Below are 15,497 nucleotides of genomic sequence, written 5' to 3'. Positions count from 1 at the left end.
TTATCTCTTTTCTTCCTTTCACTCTGAACTTAGATCCCTTTTATCAATTCTCAGATCAATTTTGGAAGAAATAATAATAATAATAATAATAATAATAATAATAATAATAATAATAATAATAATAATAATAATAATTTCAGGATTAGGGGCTGGACCAGTGATTTCACTGACAGGAGAACTCCTCAGTGAGGGAGCGCCCTTCACTCATGCAGGGCTGCACTTCTCTGCAATTGAGTTTCCTAGAAGCTGGAGCGGTTAAGTTGATTATCCATTCGTGGTAGGTTAGAATTTGGTCTTCCTAGAGTCAAGGGCAGTCTCCATCTAGTCCCAGTCACAGCTAGTATTTATATAGGCGACCCTAAGATATGCAAAGCTTTTTGCATAGATTACCTCCCCACAATCCCAAAGAAGGTGCTAAAGATTATCTCCATTATACAGATAAGAAAGGCCAGGCACTGGAGGTTAAGTGAGCAAAATCACACCTCCCTATCAGGTGTGAACTAGAGGCATTTATTACTCCATTTTCCCTAAGGTTAACCTGAGGCACAAAATTAGCAAGTGTAAGAGGGAGGATTTCTACCTAAATTCCTCTGGACCTCACGCCCGGAGACTTTTCCCCTTAGGGCTTGCCTGATGTGTGTGAGATAAGAGAGAGGAGTGCTTGGTGCTTTTTCCTCTTCCCCAACTCATACAAAACTGGACGGGGATATAGGGACATGGCATCTAACTCTTTCCCGTTTATCCACTTCCCTGACGCCTGCCTCCCTCCCCAGTACTCAAACACCTCGAACTAGAAAAAGACCTCAACAAACAGCCCAAAGCCCATTTGGTTTGTGTTCTTCCTAACTCCCTCCCTCTCTCTCTTACTCCGACTTCAACTTTCTCCTTTGTCAAATGACAAGGTTGGACCCAGTAATCTGTAGGAAAATAAGTAAATAAAAGCCTTGAGTCTGTGGCGCACGGCCCCGGATGCTCTGCCCAGTGTCCGTCCCCGGCCCCTCACTGGGGCCTCGATTTGGAGCGCACCTGCCGGAGTCCTGTGGGACTCCATCCCTTCCCACTCCCACTTCCTCCAACTCTTCCTTGGGGAAGATCAGCCATGTTCAGGCTTTGTTCATACCTGACCACTTCCTCTATTGGGCATCCTCAGTCCAGTTCTGTCCCATCCCTTCCCACCAACAAAGGAGGAGAGTGAGATCTGCTCCCTCAGAGCTGGACTCGATGAAGGTCACCCCGCTCTGGGAAAGAGGGGTTCTCGCCCTATTCTTCAAAACCCCTGTGTCAGCAAGTGGCCCCAGGCTCAAGGGAAGGGGAGGCCGGCTTATAGCTCCCCTAGAAAGTACGTGGTCCCCCAGGCCCACCCGGGAGGATCTGCCTCCTAAGGAAGCATGAATCTTTTATCAGCCATGCTTGGATGCATCCAGTTAGAAAACTGCCATCAGAAGGCAGGGTGGGGGTGGGGGGAGATGGGGTGCCATGGGGGAGGGGCAGAAAAGGCAAACCCCTGCAAAGAAGATCTTCACATGCTCCTCGCCCAGGGACCCTCACTCCGGTCTTAGGGAGAAATCTACCTTCGTGGCAAAATACCATGAAATGCTTCGCCCATTACTGTGTGTGACAGGCACACACAGCTGGGGGGTTTGGGGGATGGGGAAAGAGGAGGGAGGTTGGAAATGGTCATGATGTTATTGTTTACTGCAGGGGAGGGGGAGGGGAGAGGGAAGGAGGCTCCTGGGGAAAAAAACAAGATTAGTGGGGGGATGGGGGTGTTAACAGGAAAGGGTATTGCCCAAGTATGAGACAGGGGGCCCTACCAGGAAATCATGAACCCACACCTCTTTCTTCCCACTCGTCCCCCTCCCCTGCAGCCAGAGGAAATGGTTCCCAGGCTGGGGAGTAGATTGGGGATCCCGGAAGCCAACCCCCCCAGTGCACACCAGAAAGAGGAAGCAGCTTGCAACATTCCTGGGTGAGGGGGAAACCTCTTCCCAGACTGGCAAGGGAGTGGTCGCAGAATGCCCCTCTCAGGGGTGGTTGTTTGAATGCCCCTTCAGTGCCAGCCAGAGATCCGCATCCCCCCATTATGCGGCCCAAGGGTTTGAGCCACTGCTTTACTGCCCATCCCATTGTAGAAAAAGGTGTCATGCTCCTGACACTCGGGCACAGGCCCACTGCCCATTGGAAGTGCCAACCTGGCAAGAAGGGGAAGCCTTCTGACTTCAGTTCCTGGGATGGGGGCAGTGCCAACTTAAGGAGGGAGCGGGCCAGCTCCCCCTCCCAGCCACACCCCCAAGGGTCTCAACTACCCAAGACAGAGAACAGAAAAATAAAGCTTAAGGGGTGCAGGGGTGACGAAATAAAAGTCCCTCATCCCCTCAGGCCTGAGCAAGTCCTTTAAGCCTCAATAGACAGCAGAGTACACAGAGTATGAAAACTACAGGGGCCGGGACACCGGGAAGGGAAGGGACAGTGAGGGGGCTTTGGGGAGGGACCGTCAGAGGGCCCCCAGGCAGCCCTTCCCAGGCAGGGCCCCGCCCTCCGGGCAGCAGAAGTATTCCCTCTTCCAAAGAGGAAACAGGGAGAGCAGTGGGGAGGGGGCGCTGGGATGGCGGACACTGCCCCTTTCAATCCCACCGATTTAACAAGCATTTATTAGACGCCCATTTGGTACGAGGTACCTGAAGGTCCCCTGGCTGTGGGGGGGAAGTCGGGGAGGAGGATGAGACGCAGACAGGGGAGGAGCTCCCGGGAGGTGGGCAGCCGGCCAGAGGGAGCAGGGTGGCACTCTTCCAGGGTCAGCCCCAGGGACAATGAGACTCCCCTGGCCCTGGGGGGAGGGCTGGGGCCTGACCCAGAGAAGGGAGCAGTAACCCGGGCAGGAAGCAGAGGGCAGTGCCGCCAGGTGCCCCCTTGGTGCCATGGGAGGCGGTGGGGGTCTGCGACGGCATTCCTCCTGGGCAGGCCGGGAAAGGCATGGAGGGAGAACAGGACATTTCCCAGGTCAACAGCTGCCCGGTCCATCTTCTCCCAGCCCCCCGTTCCCTCTTCTCCCCGCCCCGCCAGGCCCCAGATCCCTCCCCCTCCTGACTTGGCACGGTGCCCAGCTCGGCCCTAGGGGCCAGAGTTACAGTAAGAGGCCTGGCAGGCCTCTGGTCTGAGCTATGCCAGCTGGCAGCAACCACTGCCGCCTCCCACTACCTGGCTTCAGACAGGCGGGGGGGGGGGGGGGGGGGGGGGGAAGAGACCCCCACCCAGCCAGTACAAGACTCTCATGGGAAAGAGAGAGGAAGGGGGAACTGGGGGGAAACCAGAGACAGAGCAAAAAGGGGGGGCCTCCGTCTCTTCCTTGCAGCCCAGCTCCCACCCGTGACCAAGGCAGTCCTTTCCTCCCCACCCCCACGGTGCCCCCAGAGCCCCTTCCCTGTTGCCTAGCTCACCCCAACTCCCACCCGCCTCCTTTCAAATGGGGGAATCAGCGGCAAGGGCTCTCGGGGGGAGGGGGCACAGGTGATCTTCCCCTCCCCCCAGGCCTCCTCATGCAGAGGCACCGGCCCAGGGTCCCTGAGGCGAAGGGAGGCAGAGGGCATGCGGCCGCCTCTCCAGGTCACGATGCTGTTCCCGCCAAATGTCGAGAGGTTTGTTTATCTACCAGGGCCTTTGTCTGCTGCCAACCAGGCTATTTATAAGCTCCTCAGTGACGAGGTGGAGGGGGAAGCGGCCGAGAGCACAGACAAGGGCCTAACCCTCCCCGAGCCTCAGCCCAGCACCCACAGCACGGCGGGGGTCCCGTGTGCCCCTGCGAGCTTCGGGCCAAAGTCCCCCCTCCCCCTCCCCAGATCAGGAACCACTTTTACGTGGTGCTTTAAGGTCTGGAAGCACCTTGTGTAGCGTACCTCCCCGGAATCTCACAGCAACCCCAGGAGGCAGGGGCTATCATTATCCCCATTTCACAGATGAGGAAACTGAGGCTGAAGGGAAGTCAAGTGACTTCTGGGGGATCACACAAAGGTAGAACTTCAACTTGCACTTTCCTGACGCCCAGTCCAGCGCGCTGCCCGGGGAGCCCTCCGCTCCCTCCACAGCCGAGGCCCTCACAAAGCCCCCACTCCCCCACCACGGACGGACCCCCGCCCTCCCGTGCTTGTGCGTCAGAGAAGGCCGCACAGACCGTCTCCTGGCGGGCCCCCCGCCCCCTCTATCCCAGGACTTACTGGCTGGTGATGGGGTGCTGTACCCGCTGACAGGAAGCTGGTGCTGGATACTTGTCAAGGTGCCAGGTGGAGAAAGTCCGCCCAGCATGGGAGGGAAGAAGAAGGCATAGTGAGGCACCGGGTACCCGTTAAGGTGCCCACCCCCAGGCGTTGGGCATGAGCTGCTATTGCTGGCCATGCCCCGATAAGAGTCAGAGATAGAGATGGAGAGTCCAGCTGGGAAGGCTTGAGGGGCTTCTGGCTGCCCCTTCTCAGCTCATTGGGGCTTGGAGTTGGGAGGGGTTGTGGGCAATCAACCCACCCCCTCTTCCTGTCCTGCAGCTGAAGAGGGCAGTGCCCACCAGGGTGATCCCGGCCTTCTGGAGCCACCGCCCAACCCAGGGGCACGGTGGGGCAAGGACGGGGTCGCTCGCTGCTCAGGTCGGCGGTGGCTGCGATGCTCTGGAAGGAGGCTCCGGCAGCTTCCTGCTCCCACCACGGCTGGCAGCTGGGCAGAGGACCAAGCCAGGTATCCTCATCTAGATGAGCTCTGGTGCCGCCCGAGCTGCCGGGGAAGCCATGTCTTCTGAGGCTGAAAAAGAGACAGGAGGGATGAGTAGGCACAGGGAGCGGGGCATAGGGGTTTTCTCCGTGGGGCTCCCCCACCTGGGCAGCTGGAGGTTTTCCCGTGACACCAGGCTAAGCAGACAGATGGCACAGTGCCTGCCTGGCACAGACACCTCGGGAGTAGGGCCCAGACACTGCAGAGGAGGAGGTGGGGGTGAGAATGTTCCCACAAGGAGCAGAGCCCAAATCCCGAGGAGACACAGCTCGTCCTAATGTGGCCAAAGGGCCTCCTGCGCCTCGAAGTTGGGGGGGATGCTGGGAGACCCGGCCGGACACAGAGCTCTCTCCAGAGGAGGTTACCTGAGGCCATGGATGCAGGGAAAGCTTGGGATGGTGAGGTAAGCAAGGGAGGGGAAGGGGACAGAAGCTGCTTCCCTAAAGCCTGGTAGTTCTCAGAATCATGACGCAGTAGCCTGGGGGCCTATTACTCCATCCTGCCCTCACCCCGAAATCCAGGGACCCGACACCAGCCTGGGTATGTCCCAGAGGCCGGTGCTGGTGAGGGGCGTTCAGCCCGGGCAAGAGGAGGATTCAGGGGGGCCGTCTTCAAGGCTGGCACGTGGAAAGGGGGGGCAAGAAGTAAGAATCTAGGACAGGATGAAAAAGGCAATGTTAACAATTAGAATGATGGGCCATCTAGGGGACGGGAAGCATCTCCACACTGGAAGTGCTCAAGCAGAGACCGGCTGAAGAGAACCAACAGATCTGCTGTGACCTTATAGAAAGGATGCCTTTTGCCACTGAGGTCCCTTCCTACTGTGGAATTCCAGGATCTGAGGTCATTTCCTGCCCCAAATCTTAATTGGGGTTAAAGAGAGCAGAAGATTTCTGTGTTTTGGGCTTTCCTTCTTCATTTGACAGATGAGGAAACTGAGGTCTGCTCACAGTCACCAAGCAAAGCCACAGCAGGGGTAGCCAGAGAAGCCACACTGTGCCTTGGAGGACAGAGGACACTGATGGAGCATTACCAATTGGATAGGTAGGGCCTGCCTGCCAGGGATGCCAATGGCAGCCCTGTCCCCTCACGGCACACGGTCCTGGCTGAATAGTTGGGACAGGCTGAGAGTAAGAGCCAAGTGGACATTGGGAAGAGACAGGCAGGAGATGGAGTGGGGGGGGGGAGAAGAAATGTCACAATTAAGGTAAACTGAGGCACAGTCTGAAATTATTGCTAAGGGGGGGTTGTTCAGGCGGGTCAGTGATCTGCCTCAGACATTTTCTACCTGTGTGACCCTGAGCAAGTCACTTCATCCCAACTAACCGCCCTCCAAAACCAAATTATTGGGAAGACTAGCAATGAACAATAAAAGGGGTTTTTCAGCTCCTTAGCAAGTCAAAAAGCCCCACTGCATCCCGGGGGTGGAAAAAGAGAAATGTAGGCCTTTGTTCCTTCTACCTGGGGATAGAGTTTGCTGCCCTAGCCTATTAATTACCATGATTATTAATTTTGACTGCAGAAACACACTTCAGGTCTCTGATGAGGTCCTCCCAGGCCAATAAAGGAGGGTGACATCAGAGGCACAGGGAGCCCCACCCAGCTAGCAGCCAATCTGCCCCACCCAGGACCTCTATGGAACTTCTCCCGAAGGGTGAGCTTCACCAGTGACAGGAGACAGTGACCTAGAACCACAGGCAGACAGACAGTCATGGGTTTGGGTGGGAAAGATGAAATCATGTTCATGTACTCTCAGCCCCAACCACTCTTCTGAGTTCTTTCACTTAACTGTTTTCAGGAGTTTTAGTTGTGGGACTTCAATGAGGAGAAGGCTGAGGATCTGTCTGATGGTGCAAAAAGAAAATTTTTCAATACAGATTTTTGTTAACAAACACACACATTTGGGGGGGCAGGAAAAAACCATCACTCTGCCATTTAATGAAGACAATTACTTGTGTGTATACAGCCACACATGGGCACACAGCTGCCACACACACGGAGTTTGTTCCACGGCAGTTCTCAGCTTCCTACCATCTTCCCTTCCTACCGCTTCCTCTGCCAAAAGGGGTCCTAAACGCAGCACTCCCAAGTCCAGCCATCCCGCCACAAGCAGGGATGATCAAACAAGCATTCGCTCTAGCCCACCTTCCCCAAGGCATGGAAAATGGTCACTCACAAGGCTCAGCCTCCAGATAAGCTCAGGCTGAGACAGCTAAGGGAGTGGCTCTCTGACAAGGGGAACCCTCACACAGCCTGTCTTATCCAACTGAACTTATTTTGAGCTTATCACTTGCTGGCTGATCCCTTGCCTGCCCACAGGACCCCCTCCTTCCTAGCCCCCGATATCTTAGGGGGTCCAGCTTCCATTAAGCTCTAGGCCACAGGACCCTCCAAAAGAGATATGCCCTATGTATGCAGCTGGACAGAGAGACCTCGGCTCTGGAGTTCTAGGGGTTCTTTCAGGCCTCTGCTCTCCGAGATTCCATAACCAGGAGAGGGGAAAACTCCAGGCCACCCTCAACTTCACCACTAAGTCCTGCCCAGGTGTTAGAGCCATCCCCCCCTACTCTCACCTACAAGGAACAGAGACTGCGTACAGTTCTTCTCTCCCTTCCACCCAACCACCTCCATGTCAGGGCCGAGTCTGTCTCCAGTGCAACTTGGCCTCTGTTTTAAATTTTGGAGCAAAGTTACTTAGAGTTCTCAAGGGAGGGACTTCCAGCCAAGGGGAGGGGGAAGCAACAGAGGCAGGGGTAAAGGTCACAGAGATCCTGCCAAAGGCCTAGGCAGTGCCAACTGAACAGGGCTGGGCAAGGGGTGGAGATGGAGGTAGGAGGGACTGAGGAAGCAGAGGCATATAGAGTTCCCAAGAGCCCAGAGACTTTTATTTGTCCCTCAGAAAAAACTCTTCTCCAAGGGAAGGGCAAGATGTGTGTGCCCCCCTTGTATTTGCCACTTGGCACTACAGCTCCACCCCCCTCATCCTAGAAACATGGCACCATTTCTTTCTTCTGAGGGAAGAGGGGCACCTTCAGAGAATCAAGGCCCAACACAGGCAGAAGACAAACCCACTCCTATATCCCGTGGGCTGCTCACAGGGTACCCTCCCCCCATGTGGGCAGCAGGGGCGGGGAAAACCACACACCCACAGTGCCAGGATATCCTGAACCCTTCTTGTGCCCCACCTGGCAGTGGCAAATGTGAGGGCGGAGGTACAGGGGGCAATGTCAAAAGACGGCAGGCCCAGGAATAGTTTGCTGTGTCATCTACCCCTATAGCGTCTACCCCATAGACCTCATCTTGCTTTGATTTCCTTGTCATGTTTTAGCTCCACTCTCCAACAACAGGTCCCTCACAGGATGTTCACCCCCTCTACGTCTGAGAGGACTGAACTGATTGAGCTGTATCCTCCTCATCTCACTCAAAAGCTCAGCTGCCTGGGGCTCCTTTGTACGGCTCCCACCACTAGGCTTATGCTTGGCTTACTAGTGATAAAAGCACTTTGTTCTCAAGGCAGCTTCGCCCTCTCTCCCTAATTCCCCGGCATGAGAAAAGAGATTATTATTATTATTATTATTATTATTATTATTGTGGTGATAAATTATTCAAATATCAAAATCCCAAACAAATACTTTTAGAATAAGCCACCATCACTTTAATAATCGATAATAATGGTTAATAACAGGTACCTGCTACTGAAGTCACCATAAGTAACCAAAAGTGGTTGCCCCTGGATGGAGCCAATGAAATGACTAAGATACAAGAGTGATATCAAAAGGTCCTCCATGGGTTCTCCTGCATGATCTGAGCCAACAATATGCTGATGAAGAAGGCGCAAACAAGCAGTTGAATCACATGGATTTGCTTATGGAAATAGGGAGGTTTCACTTGAGGACTAGAAACTGTCAGAGGGTTATATTATATACTTCTATTTACAGCCATACCAGTCTGAAACCCCTGATCTCACGGGACCTGGGAAGCTAATCAGGGCCAGGCGTGGTTAGTGAATGGGAGATAGTCTAAGAATGCTGGGTGTTGAAGGCTTTTACTTTTTTCCCAGTTTATTTTCTCCCTAACCATCTTCCAGCCAGATGTTAAGCTGATCTTCCCAAAGCACAATTCTGTCCATGCCATCCCCTGCCCCAATTCAATAAATTCCAGTATTCCCTATAACCTCCAGGATCAAATAAAAGTTTTGAAAATCCTTTATAACTTGGTCCCTTCCTATCCTTCTGGTCATTTTACATCTCACCCTTCTCTACAAACTCTCACAATCTAGCACTACTGGCTTCTTTGCTGTTCTTCCAACACAATATTCTAAAAGCATTCTTACTGGCTGTCCCCCATGCCTTACAGGTCTTAGTTGGGTCTCCCATTGCATTCAGGTTTGCAAAACTGGAAATCTATGTCTTTCTACTGGACTCAGATGACTCTGGAGGGGAGAGTGAAGCTGCTGAGTTTGCAAAGGCGGCCCTCACTTAAATCCAATTTACTTGCATATTATGGCATCACCTCAATAGTCTATGCCTACAACTTTCTCCCTCCTCATCTTCACCTCCTGGTTTCCCTCACTTTAAATCTCAGCTCAAGTCTTACCTTCCATTATAAGCCTTTCCAGGCCTCCTTAATCTCAGTGTCTTCCCAGGCTTCTGTAATCTTAGTGCCTTCCTGCTAGGATCATCCTCAATCTACCCATGTGTGTTTGTGTGTGAGTACCCAGCTTGTTTCTATAAAATTGCCTGTGTGCTCTATCCCTCACTAGACTGTAAGCTCCTTGAGAGCAGGGCCTATTTTGTTGCCTTGGGCTCAGCACAACGTCTGCTTAATAAATTCTAGCTGACTGATTAAGAAATCCCTATTTCATGATCAATTTAGACTATTCACAGAAACAGTGGACGCTACCAACATGCTGCTGCAGGGTGTTAAAGCAAAGTTTAACATCTACCAAATATCTAACAAGATGTGGTCTGAATTAAACGTCAGAAGCTCTAGATTTTTCATGGTCTGACAAATTAGCAAATCCCCAAACTAGAAAGATAATCTTGAAAATATCCTGGAAAACTTAACCAAGAAACCATCATGGAACTAGATTGTTGTCACAGACTAAACTGTCACCCATCATCTCCCAGAAGTAACACTGATTCATCAGAAACTTAAAGATAGTGTTTTTAATAGATATTATCATTTCAAAAACTCAAGTAAAAGTGCTCAAAGTTCTGAGATCTCCCAGAAAAGGTTAGAGGTTTTATAGGAGCAAAATGAGGGGTAAATCATCTCCAACATCCCCGTCTGCTCATGCGTTTGTACTGAGGATACTTTGAATAAACCTACCAAGGATGAGTTTGTTCTTATCATTTTATTTAATTAGACAAAGTAGTTATTTTATCCATCTGTTCAGCAGTCCATAGAACAGTACATGCAAGGGAATAATAACATAATAATGAGTTATCTTCAGACCATTTGTATCTGAACCTCTTTGAAAAATTAGAGAAGTGGGGCAGCTAGTGGATAGAGTACTGACCTTGGAGTCAGGAGGACCTGAGTCCAACTTAACATTTACTAATTGTACAACCCCTGGCGAGTCCCTGCAAAAAAAAAAAAAAAAAAAAAAAAAACACCCAAAAGAAGGGAAGTACATCCTCAACAAAAACAGCAATAAGAGGAGGAACTGTGTCTGAATTCATTGGTATAAGGAACTCCCAGGTGAAGAAATTCCCTCACCGATGCGGGCTGGCACTGTCTCTGAAACGTACATCTTTGGAAAGGTTCCTAGATAAGGTAAAGCCTATATCAGAAATAGACTTGAACTCTGGTCTTCCTGGCTTTGAGGTTAGCCATCAACCTTTAAGCCATTCTATCTCTCCAATATAATAACAATAGCAACTCAATAGAATAACAATAGCAACTCAAGTTGCTACAGAACTGCAGAGAAATCATGTTCTTCACAACCACCTTGTGATGTAGGTAGTGTAACTATTATCCCTCTGACTTTACAAACCAGGAAAACTGAGGTGGAGAGAAGTTACTTAGTAACTATCGTAGCTGGGACTTGAGCCTGAGTTTCCTGACTCCCAGTTGAATATTCCTGTATGGACGAGAGTGTTTGGGAGGATATTCTATCTTGATCCCGACATTCCCAGACTATGTCCCCCAGTTCTATTTTCACAGAACCAGAAGAAACCTTTGGATTAATAGGTGGGGCTGTGAGGAGGACACCACAGAGGACTTTCTTCATCTTCCAGCCCCAGTCAGGCTGAGGAAGCTTCTTGGGAGAAGAGGGAATGAGACTCCTACATATACTCTCACATTCTCTCTCTCAATCTCTCCCTCTGTCTCTGTCTCTCTGTATCACTCTCTCTGTCTCTCCTGGCTGGATGATCACTTGTAAGGAGCACTGGTCCGGCTTGACATGAGATCCCCTCCAACTCTTGACACTGACCTCTCCCAGGACCCCCTCCAGCAGCAGCCTTGACTCGAGTCCTTTCCCTTTCTTCCTTCCTTCTTTACCACCAGTTCTGATGGTTCCCCTGACATTCAAGGGAGATCCTGAAAGGGAAAGGTAGGGCCCCAATATAGGGTCAGGGGATTCCCATGCATTTTGCCAGTCAATAAATGATTCATAAACAAATGAGATACAAAACAAAAATCTGAGATAGCCTCAGTCATAGCCTAAGTGGGTGAAGTCAACAGCTGCCCCCCAGGACCCTGTCAGAGGAGCCAGGCTAAGCTGGGCTGGGCAGGGTGGGGCAGGCAGGGCAGATTTCAAAAAAGGGAGAGGGCTATTTATAAACTTTCCAAGAAAAAAAAGCCACAGCCTTTCTCTTCCCTTTACCCCATGAGCTTTAGAAAGAGAGGGGGACTCTTTTCTCTCTTCTACAACCAGCCTTGGACACTGGGCAACAGAGAGAGATAGGGAGAGACAGACTAAGTAAGGCAGCTCCTTCCCACCCCAGCCCCTCCACTAGGCAATCAGACAACTTCAGTCTCAGTATTTATCTTCCCTACTGCCAAGAGCTGGGTGGGCAGGAAGCCAGGCATCCAAGCCAGGCCTTTGGCCAGCAGGCCCCCCCAATTCAGGGGGGACAGGGCCTCACGATCCCTCCGGCCAGAGAGGATGGGGAGGGAGATCTAGGAGGGCGGTGCAGAATAAAGTAAAAAACAAGGAACTAGGGTGGGTGGGAGGGGAATGATAAGGTAACTACAGACCTTCAGCTGGATTTGAGAGAACTGACTGATCCTCACTTCCGACTAATTTACTAGGGGAACCCCAAATGCTTCCTTGAAGCCTCCTCTATGTCCAGGTGATACTGTAACTCAGGTCCTTTCCTCAAAATACAAAACCCAAGACATGAGTATAGCTGTCTCTTCCCCAAATTAGGCTCAGAGATGCTCGTTATAAAAGCTAAAGCTTAAAGAGACTTTAAAGATCAAGTCCAACCTCTTTATGTTTCAGTTAAGGAAACTGAGGCCCACAGAGTGAAATGACTTCCTCAAGCCTTCAGTAGTACACCCAGAAGTCAGAACCAAATCTTTGGACATAGACTAAAGTCAGTAAATCCACCTTCCCAGGATGGGAGCCGGGGAGGATAGAGGGGCGGAGAGCACAGTCAAGGGAGTTTCTAAACTTGCTTCTTTCACTCAGTCTCTCCCATTGACCACACACAGGTATCCAGGAAGTCCCTCATGCTGTCTACCCTCAGCTGTGCAGGAACAAACCTCCACAGCTCCCCAGCAGGCCTTCAAGAACATTACTCTCTGGGGTCTCTTCAGTCCCCTTCTTCCCTATGTCTAAAGGAATTGACTATAGGCAGCACTACCCACAAAGAGAGGCAAGAACAGACCTGCCCTAGATGTGAGGCCCAATTGGGTTATAGTGCCCCGGATGCCCTGCCCGTCTCCAAAAGGGGTGGAAAGAGAGACAGAAAGGAGGGAGCTCCGCCGGGGGCAGCCCCTCCGGCCACTCTCAAACGTCCTCTGCTGCCAGTCTTTCCAGGAGTTCCCTGATCCAAACTTCAGATTGCCTTATGAGGGAATCGGGTGGGTGGAGAAGTGTGAGGGGGAAGAAGATGGGCAAATTTGCCCACAACTTTTCCCTTAGATGCCAGTTCCTTTCCTTCCCCCCAGGACCACAGATAAAAAATCCAGGGCCTAAAGGATGCCGCATTATCTTGTCTTTCAGAAGATATCATAGGTAAAAATGGGGGGGGGCGGGGGAGGGTGGCAGTCCCCAAGACTCAAGGAGAAGGACCAGGGAAGGTAGGGGAAGGAAGAAAACAGGAAGAGGAAGAGAAAGATGAAGCGGGCGAGGTCGGTGGCCTAGACCACAGGATTGTTTGGTCAATACAAAGGCAGCTTTGTCTGGGGGGTGGGGGAAGAAGGGTATTCTGGGGCAATACCCCCTAAAGGGGACCCATCTCTCCCTCCTCCTGCATGGAAACCACCACTCACCCCCTCCCCACCCAGATCCTGGCCCAGGGCTTTCCCCACCCCCACACTGGCATATGCCCCTTCTCAGTACCCTTTCATTCTCTTACATTTCTCCACAGAGAAAACCAGAGGGCAAGAGAAATAGTTCCTTTCTCCCCTTCCAGCTTCTCCTGGCAGAGCTCATCCTGGGTCTGCACCAGAATCCACCCACCCACCCTCAGATTTTCATTCCACCAACCCACAACTTGTTCTAGTGAGTCGTCACACTTTCTGTCTGAAGCCAGATGCTTTACCTCGGGGATTCTGTGTGACCCACCCCTCTTTCACTGGAAGGCCCATTTCTATTCCCTCCCACTATGGTATCCACACACACACACACACACACACACACACACACACACACACATACACACACAGTCCCTTCTCCAGGGACCTAAGACGTGGGGAAGCCGGGGAACGCCCCCTTCTCTCCCTCCTGCCTCAGGATATCCTCTTGGCGCTGACCCCAGACCAGGCCTGACTCAGGCTGCCTCTCTCCCACCCCACCCCTAGGACCCCCAGGAGTTTCCTGCTCCAGACACACCCCACCCAGCTGAGCCCAGAGCTAGGGTCTCTCCCCACTTACCCTTCCCCATTACACACACACACACACACACACACACACACACACACACACACACACACACACACCCTCAGTCCAAGGATAGAATAGGAAAAGCAATCTACCTCCCCAAAGAATCCAACAATGAGACACACACAGGGGAGAGGGGAAGGCTGGAAATAAAGGTGGGACCTGGGGAAGATTTAGTAACCGTGTCCCCTCCCCACCATACACACTTTTCATAGCCTGGGACATTAGTCAGCCCCTCCTCCCCCACCCTCACCTAGTAATGCCAGGAAGATGTGAAAACTTCCTGGAAAAAATGAGCTTTTCCAACGGGACAGTGGGGGAGGAAGCCCCCAGGTATGGTAAGGCTTGGGTAGTGAAGAGTTCCCATGAACCCAGAAAACTTATAAGAAACCCCAGTGATTCTCTCATAAACACAAACCCACGTCAAAAGCTCATCACTGTACTGTGTGAGAACCCAATCCCCAGGCAGGGCCTGCACCTGACTGAGCTCTCACTGACAGGGAACTCCTGTCCAGGGAACTCCCGCTACCACTCAGGCCTCCACCTGGGCAGCGTCGGTTCTTTGAGAGTTTCCTAGAGTGCTGAGAAGAGATCTGCCGGGATGGCGTTGCCAGTGAGCATCTAAGGTAGATCTCAAAGCCAGAGCTTGGCTGCTTTCAAGACCAGCTCTCTAAGGACGGCTCTGTGGCTGCTTCTGGTTCTGTGTGATGGGGCAAACCACTTCTCCCGCCTGTGCTTTTAGTTCTGTAAATGAAAGGGTTAGAACTGCAGGGCTTCCCAGGCCCTTCCCTTGCAGCCTGATATCCTGTCATTCAGCCACCTACACCTTCAAGATCACAAGCGGTCACAATCATGACAGACAGGCGGACGTGCAGACACCCATGGGGCCGGGGAAGGTGATAGCCGCCCCCACCCACCACCGCTGCTACAACTGCTCAGCCCCCCACAATGGGCATTTTGGGTACAGGCCCCCCAAAGCTGTCCGGGCTGTCTCCCCAGGGGCAGGCCTACTCACTGTGGAGAGGGTGGGGGAGAAAACATCTCCCGAGGGCCCCAGGGGTGGTGCCCACAGTGGCCATATCCATGGCAACCAACAACAAACACGGCCCTATGAGGAGCCCAGGGGTGAGACAGGAAGCGACGGCCACGTGATTGGAAGTACTTTTTTGATGGGGAGGGGCTGGTACCCTTCTGAGAGCAGTGCCCTTCACCCAGCCTGGATGGGAGCATGGGAGGGGGCAAGAGAGGAAGATGTGGAAGTGACCACTCTGCCCCTCCCCTTCCCTCCACTCTGAGGTAGGTCAGGGCCCTTCCCACTCTGCCACTCAAGGGCCCGTTCCCCCCAGACCCCCTCCCTCCAGCTTCCTGCCGTGACTGTAGATCAGAGAACTCCTCACCACAGCTTCCCCTTCTCAAGTCTCGATTCCTAGGCCCGAAGGGTTTCATTTTGGGACCAGAGACATCAGAGCTGGGGACAGAGTGTGTGTGTGTGTGTGTGTGTGTGTGTGTGTGTGTGTGTGTGTGTGTGTGTGTGAGAGAGAGAGAGAAAGAGAGAGAGAGAGAGAGAGAGAGAGAGAGAGAGAGAGAGAGAGAGAGTGTGTGTGTGTGTGTGTGTGTGTGTGTGTGTGTGTGTGTGTGTGTGACATGCAGCAGGCCCAGAACTCAAAGGAAGAACAGGATGACTCCA

At 52.3% G+C, this 15,497-nt stretch overlaps 1 protein-coding gene across 2 annotated transcripts in view; it reads right to left on the bottom strand.

Moving 5' to 3' along the window:
• Positions 1-15,497, bottom strand: part of RARA (retinoic acid receptor alpha) — a 56,862-nt gene that overhangs the window by 25,769 nt on the left and 15,596 nt on the right. For both annotated transcript variants that reach the window (XM_074261446.1, XM_074261447.1), the window contains exon 2: positions 4,212-4,782. In XM_074261446.1, coding sequence (XP_074117547.1) covers positions 4,212-4,389 — 178 coding nt within the window. In that variant the 5' untranslated portion in view covers positions 4,390-4,782. The remainder of the gene's footprint in view (positions 1-4,211; positions 4,783-15,497) is intronic.

Source organism: Sminthopsis crassicaudata, chromosome 4 (assembly GCF_048593235.1).
Source record: "Sminthopsis crassicaudata isolate SCR6 chromosome 4, ASM4859323v1, whole genome shotgun sequence".
NCBI classification, from domain to species: domain Eukaryota; kingdom Metazoa; phylum Chordata; class Mammalia; order Dasyuromorphia; family Dasyuridae; genus Sminthopsis; species Sminthopsis crassicaudata.
Note: the sequence above shows the minus strand (reverse complement) of the source record. Positions and strands in the feature narration are given on the sequence as shown.